General features: G+C 44.1%; 1 protein-coding gene across 1 annotated transcript; it reads left to right on the top strand.

Moving 5' to 3' along the window:
- The first annotated feature begins 675 nt into the window (after positions 1-675).
- On the top strand, positions 676-11,234 carry LOC121397675. The gene is made up of 2 exons (XM_041574822.1): positions 676-2,009; positions 7,644-11,234. The coding sequence occupies exons 1-2, from the start codon at positions 1,989-1,991 to the stop codon at positions 9,939-9,941; spliced, it is 2,319 nt and encodes a 772-aa protein (XP_041430756.1). The 5' UTR covers positions 676-1,988; the 3' UTR covers positions 9,942-11,234.
- The last annotated feature ends 4,592 nt before the right edge of the window (positions 11,235-15,826 follow it).

The following is a 15,826-nucleotide window of genomic DNA, read 5'->3' as shown; positions in this document are numbered from 1 at the left end:
ATTTTATGTGGCTAAATGATGGCAGCTGACATGTTGTGGACATTCCAGTATTGGTGTTAAGTGAACCCTTTATTTGCTCTCTACTTAAAAATAGTTTGATAGGATAAAATGATCCTACTGAAAATGGTGTTTTGGTTTTTCTTACATTTTTATTGTACTTTATTTTTGCTTGTTAACATTACATATTTATATAAATGAAAACTTTCATTCATTAATGTCTTGGAAGATTTCTTTATTAAAAAATAAAACCTTAATGGTATCTGGGAAATGGTAAACGCTGAACGGGGGGGGGGGGCGCTGATTGAAGCCATTGCCTAGGTTGCCGAAATACCTTGGCCCGGCCCTGGGCAGCCTAATAATCATTGATGGATATAATGACATAGTACTGATTTCAAATCTTCACTGAGGAACAGCAGAGCATATTAGTGATCTCTTATGTCAAAATGTGAATAAATGCTGAGGCCATTTTACACCATTTCTGGCTCCTGGTGTTTAAAGTGTGTCTAAAGTATGTTTAAAGGTCAATAAAGTATGTAACAATGGGGTTTAGTGGGTTGGCTAAAAGCAAAGGGTCAATTGAGGAGCTCCCTTGTCATGATGTAGACAGTGATATTCTGAGATGAGTTGCAACTGGTATGTGGAATTTCAGACGATTTCTGTGGGGCTGTAAGGGAAGGATGGGTCCCACCCCCCCCCCCAACCCCTCCCTGCCTCCCAGCAGGGAGGGAAAGCCAGGCAAGGTCTGGCCGGAGGATCTGCTTTGATCCTCCTATCACCATGCCGGCCCACATGTTAGAGTAGTGTGTGTGTTGGAGGAGGGGCGTGTGCATGCTGCTGGGCAGGACTGAGCAGGGTTTAAAAGGCCCGGCGCAGCTGCACTCGGTCTCTTCTTCTTGTGTGCATCGCCCCGAGAACATCACCCCCCTGGACAACGAGCATTTAAACCTGGCTGAGTATATCTACTATCCTACTATCCCACCAACGAATCCCATTAACCCCTACTGCTATCCCACCAACGAATCCCATCCATTCAAACCCCTGCTATCCCACCAACGATCCCACTAACTCCCATTCCCATAACCCCTACTCCATTAACCCCTACTGATCAAACCCCTGCTATCCCACCAACGCCCATCAAACCCCTACTCCATTCAAACCCCTATTATCCCACCAACGATCCCTATCCCCTGTACCCCAACTCCCTTTTGTTGGTTCAGGGAAAGTTTAGCACCAGGAAGGGCGGGCAATTATATCGTGTGTGATTGTGTATGTGTAGTTAGATTGTGGGTGAATTTTGGGGATTGTTAGTGTAAATGAGGATTGTTTCATTTAGTTGTTTTATGTTGTGTAATTGGTATATCTGTATTAGAGGTAGTTACTGTTTTTATGTCGTATTAAATATATTGTGTTATTGGTAACTTCTGTGGTGTGTTTGTTATTATGGTAAGTAGAGTAGTAATCGCACGCAGATAGTTAGTACAGTACAGTATATAGCATACATAGTGAAAGGCCAATTAAGAGTAGTTCTTTAAGGAATAAATAGGCAGAGTTAAGTATCGAACATCTGCATAAACATCGATAACGGATACACCCCCTTAACATTGGCGAGCCAGCGGCCCCTGCATATAGCGTTATTTCTGCGTTCGGTTTTGAGGCTAGGGATCGGTTATACTGTGATTATCAGGCGGTAGAGACAAGGTTGAATGTCTGCCCTGATAATTCGGACAGGTAACGCGAGTTATAGTGTAGTACCAAACGTAAATCACGCTTAAGCAGAGAATCTATAATCTATTTGTTACTAAAATTTTTTATTTATTTTTGATTACCTTTCACGGACGCGTACGCATTGCTGAAAGGAAAAATCACGTCACGAGAAGAGATCCATCGTTATCGGAGCAGGATAAAAGTCTAGTCTGGTAGGGAGAAAGGCGTTCCGGAAGTTAAAGGACCTTCTACAAGCAGCAAGGACAAAGGTTAGCACCGATTGAATGATGACATCTCAACCAAAAGTGAGTATGACTTTTTCCACACTTCAACACTTGAGTAAACACAGCACTTTTAATCCCATAATAGCCAACGCATACAAATCTACTGAGCTGCTATGGTCTGCTTTGTTGGACCAGGCATATGCTCATGATAAGAATTGTATCAGTAGGGGTGTCTTTAATAAAACTAACAAACGCCTCCAAATGTTGGCTAAATTGGTTTACACCTTTGAGGATATCATTTGGAAGCCAGAACACATGGAGACACTAGCTAGCAATAGAAAGGCAGGGGAGGTTTCAAATGCACTAAACTTTCATTGCAATTGTTGTGTAGAAAATATAGCAAAAATACATGCGCTAGAGACACAGGTGCAAGAGAAAATCCAGTGTACAGTGGAGAGGGGCAGGGAAATTTGTGTGTTGGAGTCTAGGCTCTCGGACAAAGAGAGCCTCTACTCTGACATGGACAAAGAATTGCTCGGACTGTACACTGAAATCAATCAGTTGAGGAACAATGCAGTATCTACTGATGCTGTGATTGTTCAGTTGCGACAGGATCTGGCTGCAAAAACACAAATCATTACGGATTTGCAGCAGGTAATTGTCAATCTGTCGCGGCCTGGTGCTAATAGCACGGTGCCCACGAAACAGGTTTGTGTTTCGGGAACGGCACAGGGGGAGACAGCGGCGATAGCGCCAAGGTCTCCCAATGATCAAAGATCCGAGGCAATAGACACTAGGGGACAGGTGGAACGGTCACTACAGTTCACTCCGACACCCGGGGAGAACAGATGGAACGACTGCTTCCAGGAACAGGACAACAGTTGGGGACAGGAGAGTGGATGGCCATTTTCCACTTCCAATCCGCCAACTCGTCCGGATAGACAGGAAGAGGTATATCCTAACCATTCCAGTATGGAAAGGATAAATTTCCTGTTGCGGATCTGCAAGGAGATCCCAAAATATGATCCTAATGTTGATCCATTTACTTCATGTTATCTTTTTGAGGGTCATTGTAACAAGTATTCAGTGGCTCCTAAATATCGCATGGAGTTGTTTAAACTTTGGTTACCTACACACTTTAACCAAAGGTATGAGGTAACAGGGAGGACACAACCAATGAATGGACAGTATTATGATAAGGAAGAAAGACTCTCCATTCTCATGAAACTGGCAACAGGGCATTGGGACGTCACTCCAGATATTCTGTCAAAATTCAAGCCCACTATACAGGACGAACCTTTGTCTCTGTGTAGTCGGTTTGAAGCGATGTACAGGAGGGTTACTAAGGATCAGGGTATGGGAATCCCACAAGGCATGGTCCGCATGTTTGTGGAAAAGTTCCCATATCTTGATACTGCAATCAGGTTAAGCGCAGCCAAGGAACCTTCCCTTGCGGATGCGGCCATAATTATTGAGCAGTACAGACAGGATATACTGCACAATAAGAAATTTGTTAAAGTTAGGGAGCGTGTGCCAGTACACGTTAATTCGCAAGATGAACGGGTACCGCACAACAAATTCACCTCAAATGCTCGCCCCACGGCCCCGCCATTTGAACAGACAGGGAGCATTCGTTGCTTTTTCTGTCTACAAACCGGACACATGAAAAGGAATTGTCCGCAATGGCTAAGGAGTCGCACTATCCCTCAGAAGACGGGCAATAATAATGGTTTCAAGCTGAAACCTAATTATTACAACTCATTAGGGGAACATGTGGATACAGACCTGGGATATTTACAATCACCAAAACGGGTGGCTATTGTGAATACCCCAGAGGTTATGGAATCAAATGAATCCATACCGAAGGATCAGAGCAAGAACTCACAAGTAGCAGTATGTACCTCACAGGTACCTACTGGGAGTTTGGTAGATATCGATTGAAAGTTAGGGCTCCCTAAAGAGCTGGCTCCAGTATGTCCTATTATACTGGATTCTTCAGGGAGACCCCACATTACAGCCACCATAAAAGATCAGGACACAAAAATCATGCTGGACACTGGTGCGGAAATTTCCATTACCAATGTCAAACATGATTTACACCCCAATAGCCCTCAGTGTGTGGTGATCGGATTTGATCACCAACAAGGGGGGGTGAGGGCCCACAGAATTGATGAAGTAACCATTATTGATGAAGTAACCATTCAGATTGCCAGATACATGACTCTTAAGATCCCAATGTGGTACTACCCCGGCTCTGATAACATCATCGGAACGGACGTGATGACACAGAATGGGTGGATCCTGGATCTGGTACACTGTATGGTATGGAAGGGCCCCAAACGATCCAAGGTGTTTGTAATACAACGCCAGTGTTTGGGACCACCCTTGCCAGCAGTAGATAAGGGAACTGATATACTCGAACACAAATGGCCGGATGTCTCGCATAACGCGGACCTGGAGCCTATTGTATACGAGAATCCCGATCTGTGGGCCCAGAGCAAAAATGACTGTGGTAGACTGGTTGGCGTTCAGGTGGACATACAAGGTCCAGACCCTGCACCTCAACGCCAATACAGATTTCCATCAGAAGCCACTCATTCGATCATGGACACAGTTCAGGAACTGAAGATTAGGGGTGTGGTCATTGAAGGAAATTCAAAATGCAATAATCCCCTCTGGCCAGTTAAGAAGAAGGACACAAACACATGGAGGCTTACCATAGACCTCCGGGTCCTTAATAAGTACACCCCTATGTCAGCCCCTGTAGTGGCACAGACTCCCGACATCATGGCCAGAATAAGTGGCAAAAGCCGCGTGTTCTCGACCTTAGATGTTGCCAATGGGTTCTTCTCCATCGAATTAACCGAGAATTGCAGATACAAATTTGCCTTCACGGTGGGAGACAAACAGTACATGTTTGCTGTACTTCCTCAGGGGTTTCATAGCAGTCCCACATATTTTCACCAGGCATTGGCAGCGGTGCTGAGTGTGTTTTCGCGGCCCGAATGTCTGTTACAATATGTGGACGACTTGCTCCTGCATACGGAAACCATGGAGGAACACTTGGTTCTGCTGAGGGAGCTATTGGGACTTCTGGCCAAGTCAGGACTCAAGTTGAGCCCCCACAAGGCAAATTTGGCTAGAGCAGAGGTGACTTTCTTAGGGGTCCAAATTTCTTTTGGAGCCAAAGGAATCATGGCAGCCCGTGTGGAAGCCATGGTAAAGTTACCTAGGCCAGGCACTCTTCAGGATTTGAGAAAATTTCTGGGGGTAGCCAATTTCATGAGGGAGTTCATAGAGGATTTCGCTGCTAAAGAAAGACCTCTCTATGATCTCTTACGAGGAGAAGAACCCTCAATCGAAGGTTGGTCCGATGCGCAGGAAGAGGCTTTTTCTGTTTTGAAAAGAGATCTCTCCTCGGCACCTGTACTGGCTACTCCACATCCCGATGGAGAAATGGCCGTACAGGCGCATGCGGGGACGGAGTCTATCGCAGTGGTCCTTCTACAGAAGGTAGGGTATGAAACCAGACCGCTGGGATACTTCTCCAGGTTGCTTTCGCCTGTCGAACGGGGGTTCGATGAGTGTGCCAAACAACTGGCAGCCATACATTATGCTGTTAAGACCACTGAGCATATTGTAGGTTTCAGGCCACTCACCTTGCAGACTCCACATTCTCCATTGGCCCTTTTGCTCCGTGATACACTACCTGGAGTCTCTCAACAGAGATTCGGTAGGTGGATTATGGATCTTAGTGGCCGGAATCTGCAGGTGAACCACAAAGCTAAATATGTTCTGTCCCAGTTACTGAACACCACTGGAACCGAACATGACTGTGGCCAACCAATGCAAACCAGTGTACCACAGATGTTCAGGACCAATCGACATCCAGAAGATAGGGTCATCTTTGTTGATGGCTCTCGTTTCTACCTGGAGGGAACCTATGTCACAGGTTTTGCTGTGCTAGATGAGACCACAGGTACTCAGAGTCTTGTCAAGTTACCCGGTCACATGTCAGCACAGAGAGCAGAACTGGAGGCTGTCAAGGAAGCTTTACTTCTTCAGCCCTCTGGGAAGCGAACTATATATAGTGACAGTTCATATGTAGTTCGCTCCCTCACCCTGCACCTGGACATATGGAAGAGGCGAGGATTTGTAGACAGTCAAAACAAACCTCTGGCTCATGTATCGGTCCTGAAGGAACTGTGGGATTGGGGTACGACACACACAGCAGAAGCAGCAATCATCAAAATCCCGGCGCATCAAAAAGGGGATGAACCGTTGATAGTGGGGAATAACAAGGTAGATGAGATGGCAAAATTAGCGGCAGTGTCTGGGACCCTTCGGGAACCAGACACTGAACAGTTACCCACACACCGGATTGCAATAAGATCCCATCTGAAGGATGGTCCAGTGTCATTTGAAGAGGAACAAGCCAAAGATCCTCTTCTAATGACACACCTCAAAACACCTCAACATCCTTGGTCATTGCAACAGGGTATTTTGTGTTATGATACCGGTACCCAGCAGCTTCCTCTTCCAGTGGTTCCACAACATCTACAAGCAGAACTGACCAGATTGAACCACCAACTCTTTGGACATCTCGGCCGGAATAAGCTCCTGTCTTTCTTGAAAGATAAATTATACTGGCCGGGGATGTCCAATACGGTAGAGGAAGTTACTCAGCAGTGTCTGGTGTGTGCTCAGGTTAACCCCAGGGCCCCAGCTCTGAAGCCGGTGTTGCAGCGGGTCCCGCCTGCAGATGGTCCATGGTCCGCAATCCAAATCGATTTTATTGGACCTTTACCAGCCGGTAGTCGCAATTGTCGCTACGCACTTGTGGTAGTGGATGTCTTCTCCAAATGGGTAGAAGCCATTCCCACGACCAATGATTCGGCTGCAACCACTGCCCGTGTCCTTTGGGAGCAGGTTCTATCACGATGGGGTATCCCCAGAGTGATAGAATCAGACAGAGGAACTCATTTCACGGGTAAGGTCATGAAGGCGCTCTGTGGTCTTTTAGACATAAAACAGAGATTTCATGTGCCTTACCATCCTCAGTCAGCGGGAATTGTGGAACGGATGAATCGGACCATAAAAAGACGGCTGGTTAAAGCACTACTGGAGAAAGGTTCCTCTTGGGTAACCTCTCTTCCAGCAGTACTAATGGGCATCCGAGCCACTGAAGCCACCAGTACCGGTATAACCCCGTTTGAAATAATGACCGGACGTAAAATGCCCTTATGCCTACCTAATGAGCCCTTGGTTTCTGAACCCATAAAAAATGCCATCGCCAGAGACCTGTTCCTCCAACAGGTTCAGCAGAACCTGAAGGAGTTACTGCCTTACGCAGCAATACGGTTGCACAAACCGTATCTACAGGGGGAAACGCCAATGCCCTCTGTAGGAGAAATGGTAATGGTAAAGGTCTTCCGGCATGTTGGTCCATGGGACGCGAACTGGGAAGGTCCCTATCGGGTCCTAGAAGTAATGGGCAATACCATGTAAAAGGTGCAAAGGCCAATGACTAATAAGAAAAAGTCGCGTAGAAGTCAGGAGGTTTTGTGGGTCCACATCGACCAGGCCAAGGCCACCCGAGCCTCCCCAACTCATAACATAGATGCACTGAGAGTTGGGTGAAAAAAGGGGGGAGGATTGGGGGGGGGTCGATGTGGAATCCATAATATTTAATACCTTGTCTCTAATACTCTACAGAACAGACAAGGGAGACTCTCCATGGGACATAATTGCAAGGATAGGTATCTTCCGAACGGAATACGTCTGCAGCTTGTGATACTGGTGGTAAGCATGTTGGTGGCAGGCTCGGCCTATTCAGGGAAGGGTCTGGAAGCAATTCATGGTATGACTAACATACCACTTAATGAACCCAGTCTTTTAATGGTGGAGTGTTTGGGTGGCAAGATCCTGAAACCATACGAGAACTCTACTTTTACACCAGGGCAGTGGTATCTGTATGGTTTCCAGAGAGAGGGTTTTGACAGAGGTGTAATCCAACATTATACCCCTGTGGAGAATGTGTCTGCCATACAACATGACTTACATGCCCTCTGCCTCAAGGAGTTTAGACATTTTCAGGATTCAGAACCAATACCTATTAAATCTTTTAGATGGGTATCTAGAGACCCGCACTTACACCCTTATAAGAAGGTGGAAGTCAATAATACAACGGTGTTGTGTACCAAAGAAGGAGTTCTGAGTCCTGAAGATGTCACTGGGGCAGAATATAGCGGTTGGTTTATCCTTCAGGCTACCTTCACAAAGAGGGATAGCCATGATGGGTTAAGGGTAAAGACATATTTTGATAGACCCATTCCAGTAAAAGGTACCCTTAAAGCTTATTGCATGTTGAGGGATTCCCAGATGATTATCGCTAGGGAATCCAGTTACGTTCATGGTCATGTGTCCACAGACTATTTGCGAACCAGTGTAATGATGTTAAAGTTAAACTGCAGCAACTCTGGTCAGGTCCTATGGAATGACCAGACCAGTCCGGGAGAGATGGAAGGTCTATACAGGGCGACAGTTTTACAGGTACGGACCGATGCCAAGGACCCGAGGTATACTCAGTTAAAGGGATCCCCATCCATACGGTCCTTCATGATTACAATCATGAGGGACAACTGTGTGCAAGAGGTGGCAGGGTACTATTTTGTCACCTATGCTCATTGGGATCAGGATACACAAATGGTAATGTCAGACACCAATCCCTGGCGTTGGGATCTGGTGTGTAACGGGGTAGATACCCCTACAGTAAATATATGGATGGATGGTACCCCTATGACTGAGGAATACCGGAATAGGTACGTGTCTTCTGATTGGAAAGACCCCAGTGGCAGGGATATTAACTTTGACATCAATATAGATGGTCCGTTCAAATGGCCTTTTTGTGAGACTGTAGATGAAGGGTGCTGGACTTTTACACAGTGGGCCTATCTGTCCAAATCCAAACCTATAGGAAAACTAGTGTTGCAGACTGGAGAAAGTGAACAATGGTATCCATTCGAAGGAAGGGGACAAGTATGTGTAACCGTGGTGAGGATCCCCTATGAAACAGAAGGTCTTCAACCAGTTAAACCGCATTCAGACTCTTGCAACGCCCCTATCCATCAATTGGCCGATCCAGTAGCCCCTCAACTGTCATCCCCATGGAAAATCATCACAGGGGCAAAGTTCATTCTTTTCACCTGGAGGATTTCCATGGAGGATTTCAGAGTGGATCATTGGGATCACAGATGTGGGGAGTTTATTCAGAACCAAATTGATATGATGAAAGGATGGATAGAGGCGGGGCAAGAGGTTAGGAAAGACGACCCTCGACGCAGGAAATTCCGGAGGAAGAGAGATTTGGTATCCATGGGACTTGGTGGGGGTGCCCTGGGAGTGGGAGTCCTGAACACTATGGATATGGAAGTCCTGAGGAGTAAGCTTGGGAATGTTGCGCGACATGCCGGAGAAGGATTCAATACTCAGTTGGATGTAAACCAGGTCCTTGAAGGTTTGCAGCACTCACATATAGATGCCACTACCTCTCTATCTTCTGCTCTGCGAGAAAAGTTTAGACGGCTCGTCATGGGGCTTTTGGAGGTACAGGATAGAGTACAGCTGGCTCTGGCATGTACGCAGGTCCAAGGTGAGCTCTCGGATAACCTTAAACACATTGTATCATCTTTGCACGGAGGCCACTTCCCATTCAACCTCCGCCAACGGGTAAGTCCATTTATTTCCCAATTTGCACTCAATCACACGAATTGGTGGGTGGTCCAATGGCACGGGTGTCGGAACCTCACTTGTACCGCCTCGTCATTGGCACCTGTATCTGGTCAGTTATTACAGGGATACAGTGCCGTCAACCTAGGGGTGGTTGTAGGTAATAAAACAGTGTTTCATCCTCAGCTCCCCTCGGAAGTCCTCACTTATGAGAGAGGTCATCCCTATCTAGTTAATGTGGAGGGATGCTGGAGGAAAGAGGAATGCGATCCTCTGTCAGGGTAATCAGGATCGGGTGCTTCGACACCAGTGTTGGAACTCCGAGGGTTCCTGTGAGATGAAGACTAACCCAATGCCGTCCTCTCATTTGGTATACTTAGGGCAGGGATATTGGTGTTGGTACCAAGGGAACAATGCAACCTTTATCATTTATGGAACTAACTGTACTGCGAGGGGAGAACTTCCTCCCGCTGTGTATTGTACTCTTAGTCCCGTTTTAGGATTAGATGTCGCAGAGCAACAAGGAAGAACACCGATCACCCCCGAAAAGAGGCTTGACATCCGCCCGGACGTTCCTGTGAGACTCCAAAAGATTCCTCTGGGTTTCGGCAAAGAACTTAAAAATCTCCTTCTGAATTTTAATCGAGAGGAAGAAATACTTCAGAAACTCCATGAGTCCGAGAAGCAGGCCACCATCCAACTTGTCCACGACCAGAACAAGATAAAAGCAATTGCCACTTCCTTAGATAAAGACGCCAAGGTTTCCTGGTGGGAAAGTTTGTTTGGTTACAGCCCAAAGGCAACCTCCTTCTTCAATCTATTGATCCATCCTGTGATAATCCTTCTGGTTCTGGTCTTCATTATGTACATGGGATTGTGGCTGATATATCGGAGAGTCAAGAGACTTGCAGAAAAATTAAATCGGAATCAGACAGAATTCCACGAAGCCACCCGTAGGAGACTCAGGGCGCAGCCTTGACAGAGTACTTAAATTAACAAGTTTATAAAGTTCTTGATTTATCGAGAGACTCCAAGCAAAGCTACCCTAAATTCCCAATTCTTGGAAATGTATATATATTTCTCTATGAGGTTTCTGGATGCAGATCTTTTGTTATCCTGAAGCCCCATGGTATGGTGTTTATATATTATTGTTTTTTTTGAGAGGGGTGGGTGTTGGGTGTGTAATTATGGGATTGTGAGTGTGAATGGGGACTAGAACAGGATTTATTAGGGACAGGTCCCCTCCTAAACCAAGTGTATTTGCCAATCTCGCCCCAGGAGCAGTCAAGTTGAACTGAATGTCAGATAAGTGCGGTGTTCTTTCCCGCAGTTAGAATTTAGGTACCCTGGTATCACCTCTGACTCCAAGTCTGATCTGCCTTGTAAAGACCTATCTATCCGTCCATGGGAGAACCCCCTCTGCAATCAAGATAAAGAGAAACATGTCTGATGGGAGTCTTGCCTACAAAAGTCCGGTTCTAACAGAGAACAGAAAGGCCAGTGTGAGAGACTACTTCAGGTTCATTGGGGGTGGCCGACTCCTGAAGATTGTAAAAAAAAATAAAAAAAAAAACCCCAGTCCAAGATTGTAACCTGGATTGGCCTAAAAACTGAGGGTGAAGCCATTCCAGAAAGTGTGGCCCCTAAAAGACGATAGCGTGAGCAGCTGAAACCTCAAAGACCACCATAGACTGCAGCTGGTTACAGAAAGAAAGGCCAGTCTACGGAAATTGACTCAAAGACTGTGAAAGAAAGACCAAGATGCAGAGAGAAGACGGGATACTCTGAGGATGGAGACTAAGGTTACGGTGAACGGCAAGTCAGAGATAGTCGCAGTGGGTGATGTCTAGGTACCTAAGGACCATAGTATACTTCAGTCCTTCCTGAACTGTCACCAAGAGTGGGGTAGAGAAGGGCAAATACATATCCATCCTTCCCGCCAAAGTTAATTGTCGTATTCCCGACAACAGGGGGATTGTAAGGGAAGGATGGGTCCCATCCCCCCCAACCCCTCCCTGCCTCCCAGCAGGGAGGGAAAGCCAGGCAAGGTCTGGCCGGAGGATCTGCTTTGATCCTCCTATCACCATGCCGGCCCACATGTTAGAGTAGTGTGTGTGTTGGAGGAGGGGCGTGTGCATGCTGCTGGGCAGGACTGAGCAGGGTTTAAAAGGCCCGGCGCAGCTGCACTCGGTCTCTTCTTCTTGTGTGCATCGCCCGGAGAACATCACCCCCCTGGACAACGAGCATTTAAACCTGGCTGAGTATATCTACTATCCTACTATCCCACCAACGAATCCCATTAACCCCTACTGCTATCCCACCAACGAATCCCATCCATTCAAACCCCTGCTATCCCACCAACGATCCCACTAACTCCCATTCCCATAAAAACCCCTACTCCATTAACCCCTACTGATCAAACCCCTGCTATCCCACCAACGCCCATCAAACCCCTACTCCATTCAAACCCCTATTATCCCACCAACGATCCCTATCCCCTGTACCCCAACTCCCTTTTGTTGGTTCAGGGAAAGTTTAGCACCAGGAAGGGCGGGCAATTATATCGTGTGTGATTGTGTATGTGTAGTTAGATTGTGGGTGAATTTTGGGGATTGTTAGTGTAAATGAGGATTGTTTCATTTAGTTGTTTTATGTTGTGTAATTGGTATATCTGCATTAGAGGTAGTTACTGTTTTTATGTCGTATTAAATATATTGTGTTATTGGTAACTTCTGTGGTGTGTTTGTTATTATGGTAAGTAGAGTAGTAATCGCACGCAGATAGTTAGTACAGTACAGTATATAGCATACATAGTGAAAGGCCAATTAAGAGTAGTTCTTTAAGGAATAAATAGGCGGAGTTAAGTATCGAACATCTGCATAAACAGCGATAACGGATACACCCCCTTAACAGGGGCACTTCAGAATTTGCCTGAATCTAAATTCTGCAAACAGAACTGGGTTTTGGCCAAATGGCATCCTGGATTTGATGCACCAAAAAATCCCATTTTGATTATGCCTATTCATGAATTTCCCTTTAATAGCCAGAAACACATTTATCTTGTCGTTAAGATGAGAAATCATTCTCCACGTTTTGATCTTGGCTACTTTCCAGCAAATATTTGCAGAGGTAAAGAAGAGGGAATAGCTGTGGAATGTTTACTGTACTCCGAGGAAAGCACCACAAGCAGCATTGACGCAAAATGTTAGATAATAATTACTTTTCATTTATGTGGTGTTTGCCCAGTGACTATAATTAGATAAATTTACAGCATTGGCTTTGAGACCTTTTCCTCAGAAACATGGCAGTGAATTTAAATAAATTCCTGTGCTTTCCCTCTCCTGTTGGTGATGCTCACTCTAATCATCACTATTTATTAGTGTTATAACCATAAGGAGTTCCCATTGTAGTGTGTCTGTTGCAATAATTTCCCTTCAGGTATGTTTACACAATTTTTTAAAAAATAGGTGACCTGTGAAATTAACCTGCAGAGAGAAAATGACGTTGAGGCAATTTAACACAAAATACAGACTCTCCAAGTTCCAATACATTTAACAAATGCTTAGGTCAGCATATAAAACACACATGGGGACATGATTGGGTGGCTTTGTGGATTAGGGTAGGTGCTGGATCCAGCCTTCAGTGCAGAAAGATGTTGCTGCAATTCCTGTTTGAACTCAAATATAATAAATTTCCTGTAACTAAAATTCTTTAAGAAATTAGAACATTTATTCAAATCTCCATGTTAAAATACATAAAGACCCCATGGTACTCCACCGTACGCATTTTGTTCATTCTGATACTTATTCATAGGCACTGCCTATGGACTTTTTAATAAAATGTCAAAATTTTTAAAGATTGTTTGAGTTACATAATATTTTTAGGTTTGCTCCCTGGTTCTGAGGGTATTATCCAGATCTAGCTTGGCTTTTTAACTGGCTACATTTACTTGAAAACAGCAAACTTGTGTAGCAATTCATGTTTGGCCTTTAACCTTTGACTCTTTGACAAAATAGGCAGGATCAGGTTTAAGGTGATACTGTCATGGGAAAACATGTTTTTTTCAAAATGCATCAGTTAATAGTGTTGCTCCAGCAGACTTCTGCACTAAAATCTGTTTTTATATTTAATTTTGAAATCTGACATGGGGCTAGACATATTGTCAGTTTCTCAGGTGTCCCAAGTCATGTGACTTGTGTTCTGAGAAACTTCAGTCATCTTTACTGCTGCACTACAAGTTGGAGTGACATCACCCCCTCCCTTAAACCACCCCCCCCCCCAGCAGCCCATCAGCATTCCTGGTAGATATAAGAACAGCACTCAATAGTAAAAATCCATGTCCCACTGATACCCCATTCAGTTACATTGAGTAGGGGAAACAATAGCCTGCCTGAAAGCAACATGGTGGTTGGCTTCTATTTTGGGCTGACTCACTTATCAAAAGCAGCTATCGAGGAAATATAATTTTTCTGCAGGTACCCCTCCATTATTATAATAATATATGCACAAGTATATACTGTATGTTTTTCTTTTTCATTATATACAACATTTTTAAAAAAAATTCCCCATTACTGGGTCAGCTGGTGGAAAGCTCTGTAGATCATTCCAGACGTGTATGAACTGGCCACAATACAGTCAGTGCCAGTACTGAGTAGGTTAGCAGATATTCAGTTTATAAACCTCAATAACTCAGTCGGCATGAGTAATGTCAACTCTCCAGTGTCAGTCCTTGGATGCCTCATATATAATTACCTATGTGACTTCATAATAAATTGTATTTAGACAACTCCCTCAGTTAATAATAAATGCAATTTGATTTTTAAAATAAGCATTCTACAGTCTTAAATGGACAGGTGCCAGAGAAACCCAAACTGCTGTTTCACTGGGGAATAGTCAAGTAGACGTGGTAACTGAGGTTGAAAAAAGATACAAGTCAACCATATCAACCAATATCAAGTTCAACCTTTTGTTTCAGATTAAACCTTCCTAACTGCTAGTGAAAGCTGCTTGTTTATATTTCTACTGCTCATTTTAGAGAATATGCATCATCAGGGTCGGACTGGGGGGCTTGGGGCCCACCGTGATGTAGTGTAATCACCAAGAAAGTCACCCAGAGGATACCCCTCACAATGCCAACCCCTTCACCCACTTCGAGATCCCTCCCCTATAGTGAGAGGATGAACACACTTGTCTAATTTGTAACGGTGAGAAACAACGTTCAGTGGAGTGCAGTGTGCCTCCGGCACATCAAAACATCGAATAGCTACAAGTAATCGCCCTCAGATCCACAAGAGCCTCCAACTCCTTCAACCACAATGAGTCCCCTTCTGATCAGTGGTAATGATAATTGCCCTTCAAAGTCCCTCTCAGCGTCCTGCCTAACCGTGAGCTAAAAGTGTGCCTGATAGCTTAGTTATCATCTAGTACAAGTTACTGTTTTATTATTACAGAGAAAAAGAAAATCATTTTAAAAAAAAAAAATTATTTGCTTATAACAGAGTCTATGGGAGACGGCCTTCCCATAATTTGGAGCTTTCTGGAAAATGAATTTCCAGATAAAGGATCCCATACCTGTACAAGTAAAAATTAACTAAACTCTCTGAGGGTGTATTCCATCAGGCTTTTTTCCTTTTTCACAATAGCTTTTCTTAAAAATACTTAAAAGCTTATTTGAGCTAAGCAATTTTTACTAGAGTCCTCTGACTACTAGTGTGTGGAAGGATAAGCATGACCAACAATACAAATATTGTTTTTTTTTTTGTTTTTTTGTTTTTTTTCAGATTTTTACTTATTTATTATCTTCTAACGATTCTTCTTTTTTTTTTTTTTTTTTTATTCTTTTATAAATAGATAGTTACATCAATGACATAAATGTACCATAACAACAAAAAAACATGCAAAACAAATGCAATAATTAATAAGGTAATTAATACAAGCATTCTAATATATTCATTTTTTAAAAAAAAAAAAAACAAATAGATCAAATTTCTAGTACAACAAGTACAAACTATAGTGAAAATGGATATTGTAGGACTATTGTCTAAAATATAGTCCTAATCTAGATTTTATTATTTTCGTAATAGTACTAGCTAGTGTCATATAATTTTAATGTCATGGATCTATGGTGAATAAAGAATTGAGTCAAGTTTGGATCTATCAGTTTGAGAAAA

Source organism: Xenopus laevis, chromosome 8S, assembly GCF_017654675.1.
Source record: "Xenopus laevis strain J_2021 chromosome 8S, Xenopus_laevis_v10.1, whole genome shotgun sequence".
NCBI lineage: Eukaryota > Metazoa > Chordata > Amphibia > Anura > Pipidae > Xenopus > Xenopus laevis.
The sequence above is the reverse complement of the archived record's forward strand: the minus strand, read 5'-3'. Positions and strand labels throughout refer to the sequence as shown.